General features: G+C 41.6%; 1 protein-coding gene across 2 annotated transcripts; it reads left to right on the top strand.

Moving 5' to 3' along the window:
• Positions 1 to 464: 464 nt before the first annotated feature.
• Positions 465 to 5,032, top strand: alg5 (ALG5 dolichyl-phosphate beta-glucosyltransferase). Of its 2 annotated transcripts, none has more exons than XM_015968329.3 (10): positions 465 to 753; positions 1,152 to 1,320; positions 2,083 to 2,129; positions 2,323 to 2,391; positions 2,514 to 2,606; positions 2,676 to 2,789; positions 2,863 to 2,922; positions 2,997 to 3,148; positions 3,312 to 3,397; positions 4,446 to 5,032. In XM_015968329.3, exons 1-10 carry the CDS (start codon positions 691 to 693, stop codon positions 4,559 to 4,561), a joined length of 969 nt encoding a protein of 322 aa, XP_015823815.3. In that variant the 5' UTR covers positions 465 to 690; the 3' UTR covers positions 4,562 to 5,032. The 2 variants fall into 2 exon arrangements, with proteins under 2 accessions (XP_015823815.3, XP_015823816.3); XM_015968330.3 differs by having other exon boundaries at positions 515 to 651.
• The last annotated feature ends 854 nt before the right edge of the window (positions 5,033 to 5,886 follow it).

Here is a 5,886-nt window from a genome sequence, read left to right as displayed (position 1 = left end):
AATTTTATTTTTTCAAATTTGTCAATGCAGCTTTAAGGAAATGGCATATTCATTGACCCCCTCGGCCTCGGTCATGTAAAAAGTCGCCTAAAGTGTGTTTGAAGTGCTATACAAGTGCGGGTCATTTATCATTTAAATCCAACATGAAAGTTAGCCGTCATCCTGCTCAACTCACATCTCTGTCATTGAAGCTGCTTCCCATAAAAAAGGCAGAATTCTTACTTTTTGTCTTCTTTTCAGTGGCCCTAATCCTCTTCCGTAAAGTGTTGCTAAATATAAATTATTAACTTTTTTCAAGTTTCAGGTAAAATAAGTATTTTTTTAGCACCTTGCACATGCAAGTTATTGCTTAGTCCCACTCCCGACCGCAAGGGGTCAGTGTACGTCTCTCCACACTTGAACACGCTTCAAATGATGATGTGTCTACGCGTTACTTCCGTGTTACCGCTGTGTGCAGTTGTGATTGGAAGGGGAGTTCAGTGAACTGCACACTGAGTAATGGAGTAAGGTGGATTTTATGTTTTCTTCGCCAACATATTGTTGCCTTTTCATTTTTTATATGTGTAAAGAGAGGTAAAGGCCACCGACAAGAAGCTACGAAGCCAAACAAGAAGAAAAACAAGCTAGCGTTTCAGCTAGCTACCTGAAAAGGTGGTCTCCCCTGCAGCTCAATAGCGATTTAATCAAATAATGGAGTTTCTCTGTGAAATAGTTCAAGCTCTCGTCGCATTAGCAGCTTTAAGTTTGATTGTGGTGAGTCAGATGTGGCGTTTATAAAAAGCTGTTATCATCTTAGAAAGCAGATACAGGATCTGCAAAATTTCTGTTTTCTATTATTTTCCTGTAAATTGCGACTTCTCTTCACTTTTTCTTTTAACATTTCTGTATCAGTGTGTCTGGACTTTATACTTGTTATTGATGCTACATCATTATAAGTATAATATAGCATTAAAAAACAGAAAGTAGTCTATTATTTCTGACATGTTACAGTTCAGCAACAGATTATAACATTCTAGTTACTGAATGCTTTCACAGCTGTTTTCTATTAATCTAATTCATATTGATTCTTAACACAATTTGAATTTAACTAACAACTAAAAGCCTGACATGTTGATATACAAAGTCAGGTATTTTCTTACATTTCTTCTCAGGTGGTGATAATAGCACACGTGACTGCTGGGATGGTGAACCTGAGGCGCCACGAGAAGGAGAAATATTTCCTCACAGCCTCAGGAGAGAAGGAGCTCTTCCCAAGCCTTCACGATCCCAGCTCCAGGGATCTGTCTGTGGTGGTTCCTGCTTACAATGAGGAGCTCCGAAGTGAGTAATGCCTGGATTTTGGTCAGAAACAGTTGAATGAAAAAATGACCGACTGAGATTTCATTATTTTAATTCATCCTAGGGCTGCACAATACATCGCAAATATATCGTTATCACGATATCGGCATGCGCAATATGCATATCACAAAGAACAGATAAATATCGTAATGAATGGTCAGCTCAAATGTTTGCTACACATAATGCATTCTGTCAGTCAAACGGATGCATGATGTTTTTTTTAACAAGTCAAATAGAGCTCTTCACCCAATCGGGTGGGTTCTCATAGGTGAGATGCCCGCCCCCGAGGCGTACGGCACTTAATTTTGATGGTTAGCAAACACCTGAGTTAGCTTTGTTCTGCTCTTTCTGCTTTTCCCGGGATCCACTGATTGCCTTTTCTTGTTAATTTTATTTTTCCCTTTCCTCACATCTTTTGCTTTTCTCATTTTTATGATTTTTTTTGTCATTTTTTAATTTCTTTGTTTTTGATTGTTTTTGTTCCTGAGTTAAGTTTTTATATATCAGAAGTAATATCGTCATCGCAATATTAATCACTGTTATCACATATTGCAGGTTGTCCTAATATCGTGCAGCCCTAGTTCATTCTAATTATAAAACTTCATTAAATTTAAAAAAAATAAATCATTATTAATGCAATTTTAATTACCAACCAGCCTAATTGGTTTTGTTTGATCACAGAATCCTGCTCTGTTATATCAGTGTTGTAGGCACTTGGATTTATGTTACTGTGTTTTATTGTAGTGCCTGTGATGATGGATGAAGCTATGGATTATCTGGAAAAAAGACAAGTAAGTAACAAACTTGTTAAATGAAATCATAATGAAGTTGGAGCCACGGGGAGCCTTGAATGTTTGCAAACATTTTGAAGGATGACTTATTGCTTGAAATGTTTTTAATTTCTGGCTGTTGCCACTAGATGGCAGTAACGGTGTGTAAAAATGCCCTTGGCTGACTACAAATCTCACTATTGCATTACTGCAGAAACAAAACCCTTCTTTCACTTATGAGGTCATTGTGGTTGATGATGGCAGCAGAGATAAAACCACAGAGGTAATGATTTTAATCTTTGTTAGGGAACATGTTCCCTTTAGTTATTTTTTATTGTTCATCTAGACACGTTGCAGTTCGAAGTTGTTTTGTAAGTAAATCTTTTTGTGCTGTTCTTTCCCCAGGTTGCTCTGCGGTACACGAGGAAGTACAGTGCAGATAAAGTCCGTGTCCTGACGCTGGTGAAGAACAGAGGGAAAGGTGGAGCTGTGCGCATGGTGAGCTTGTAGGTGGATGCAGCACAGCGAGGTCAGCTGTTAGTTACATGTGTGTCGGTGCTCTTACAGGGAACTATGAGCTCCAGGGGGAAGCTGATTCTGATGGCAGATGCAGATGGAGCCACAAAGTTTTCTGACATTGAAAAACTAGAGGCTGGACTAAAAGACATCAATCGTGGACCGGTGTGTTTTTGTTTAGCCTTCGTGCATCAGCTTCACGGACGAAACACGCTAACGTTTGTCCTCTTTCATGTAGGAGAACTTGGCCATTTCCTGTGGTTCTAGAGCTCACCTGGAGCAGGAGTCAGTCGCTCAGGTAACTTTTCCTTTCTTCTTCTAGATGATTGTACTATGGTTTCTTTTTACCCGAAAAAAAAATTTTGTCATTAGCGATCCGTGTTTCGTACATTCCTCATGTACGGCTTCCACTTCCTGGTCTGGTTCCTCTGCGTGAGGGGGATCCGGGACACTCAGTGTGGCTTCAAGCTCTTTACACGCGAGGCTGCGCTCAAGTCCTTCTCCTCTCTCCATGTGGAGCGATGGTAAGGAACTGCAGCACGGTAAATTGGTGTGTTAGCTGCAGGAATTATAGTTTTATTATTGTGACAGCGGTATGTCTGCGTGAAGCTCAGTTGGAAGTGGAATTGATGCTAATTTATTTGCAGCTTCTGAACATCGGATGGGAACTTTCTTCTTCTCTCTCAGGGCCTTTGATGTGGAGCTCCTGTTCATCGCCCAGTGTTTTAAAATCCCCATAACAGAGGTGGCAGTCAACTGGACTGAAATAGAAGGTTGGTGTCCTTTCACTGCACCATCTAACTGTTGTATAAATGTGTTAGGTCGCCGCTGGGTCCCGGGCCGCTGGGTCCCGGGCTCGGCCGGCTAGGGGGTGGGAGGCTGCGGGCAGGCCTGTGGGCTTGCCGCTGATATCGCCCGAGACTCTGCCGGTTGTGGCCCCCCGGGGCAATCCTCTGCGCCTCTCGAGGAGGGCAGGGGCTTTTCAGGTTGCAGTCTCCGTGAGGTCCCTGTGCTCTGGGACAGCCCCTGGATCTCTGGGACTTGGAGCTCCTTCCATCTCCTACGCATCTTTGGGGGGCAGATCTGTGGTCCCTCACACTCTCTATTGGACGCTCCGATAGTGAAACCTTACATAAACAAGCGCGTGTACACACACACACAGGTGCTCACATGGTGCTCTCATAAGTATGGGCTTGGGCACGTTCAACATGTCTTAAGGCTGTGGTTGGCACTAAATGCACTGTGATTTATTATCGTGATTGTTCAGTAAAACAATGTTGATTTTATATTTCCTCATCAAGTTGACGCAGTGACAGCTTGCTCCTGATGTATTGTTGTGTATCTGTTCTGCAGGTCTAGAAGCAGAATCTTGTTCATCATTGATTGTTTATTTTTGTGGACCCCCCCCCCCCCCCCCCAACCACCACCACCTCCTTTTTTGTCTCTTCCTTTCTCTTTCACCTCTGTCTCCGTGTCTGGTCGGAATTACAAGTGTTAAAAGACAATAACAAAGTTTTAAGTATCAGGCGTGACATTAAAAGCAGAAGCTTTGATGAGAGTAAATCTGTAAGGCTTGTCACCAGCATTCAGACATTATTTCAGTTTGCTTCACAGCCAGACAGGACACGGGAGAAAAAAAAAAAAGACAATAAATAAATGTATTAGGTGTGTTTGCTGCTGCTTAATCAGCCTTTTAATGAACGTCTTTGTAGCTTGAAGATTTTCTTGTAGCTTCCTTAAAATGGTCTGAAAACTGTTATTTATTGTGTTTTATCTCATAAAGGATTAGACTGAAAATGCTGTGGTTTGTTTCTATACCAGGATCCAAGCTGGTCCCGTTCTGGAGCTGGCTGCAGATGGGATTGGACCTGATTTTCATCCGCCTGCGCTACATCACCGGAGCCTGGAAGCTGCAGTCGCCTCACAAATCTGATTAACCAATCAGAGAAGCTCTTGTGTCACTGAGAGGAGCTGCTGTAGGGCCAAAAAGCCTTTCACCGTGGGATTCTGACTGTGTCGGTTGTTCGCTGTAATCATCTGAAAAAGCAAATTCTACATCTTTTATTTTATTATTTTCCTTTTCCAGACATCGTTGGAAGGAAAGTACCGGCACAGTTGTGGATTCCTGCCTTTTTATGTGGATTCTGCTGGCTCTTTAGAGCCACTGTTACACATACAACAGTTTACACAATGTCTGTATGACCGATTGTGTATTTTGCTTACATTGGGCCCAATCAGCTGTGGATGAGATGATGGATCTGATTCAAACGATGAGTGAGCAACATAGTTGGTTGTTTTCAAAGGGGAGGGGTTTTTGTTTTGGAGGGAATGTTAATGTGCTGAAAACCTGGAGACAAAAATAAAAGTTTTTGGCATTTGATTTAAAAATCATCCAGCCTTTATCCAAACAGCCGTAGTTTATTTAGTTTTCTTTCAGTATGTTTTTGGTAGTTTTCCCCTCAGGTGTTCTAATGAGGTGTTTGTCGCTTGATTCATAAAATTAGAACAAGATGTAAAGAAGCCATCTCCATAAGTGTGATCCCTGTTTAGCATGAGTCAGACCGTAGAGGGATGGTAAACGTGTTACACGCATCGTCTTCTTTTTATTTAACACTTTTAGGCTAAAGTGGTTACAAGCAATCATGGACGTAATTTTGGGGGGGGGACAGGGGGGACATGTCCCCCCCACATTTTCCAAAGTCAAGTTTTGACCCCTGCACTTTTTACCATCCAAAAATAATATTACGCTATATTAAATTGACACTGGTTGAGCTCTAGGACCAAGCGGAAAACGACCGTTTGTGTTGAAGCCTGTTTCCCATTAGAACATACTGTAAAGATCCCCCCCCCCCCCCCCCCCCGTGTCCCCCCCACTTCTAAAGTGAAAATTACGTCCTTGCAAGCAATATTATTAGAGGACGGTTGGAAAATCCACCTTTTTTAGCCCCTACAGTGTGTTGTGCATTTAAGCCTCTAGGTGTGTAAAAAAAAAAAATAGTCATTTCAAGTGTTATTTAGAAGTTTGAGTATAAAGGTTTGGTCACATTTTTCATTACATTTTTGTTTTCTGTTTGGTCAGAGTAACTGCCAAGTATGGTCATGGGCTTCCAGCTAAACGAAGCCAATCCGCCATTTTCAACTTCTCGATGTAGTGAAATTAGCTCATTTAGTACCCAATAGAGATGGAGGAAAATATTGGGGTATATTTAGTTATGATACTGAATCAACGTATTGAGTTTTTTTTATGAGTTTACACAAACTT

The sequence above is a fragment of the Nothobranchius furzeri genome, chromosome 10 (genome assembly GCF_043380555.1).
Source record: "Nothobranchius furzeri strain GRZ-AD chromosome 10, NfurGRZ-RIMD1, whole genome shotgun sequence".
In the NCBI taxonomy this organism is placed as follows: domain Eukaryota; kingdom Metazoa; phylum Chordata; class Actinopteri; order Cyprinodontiformes; family Nothobranchiidae; genus Nothobranchius; species Nothobranchius furzeri.
This window is presented reverse-complemented; position numbering and strand designations above follow the sequence as displayed.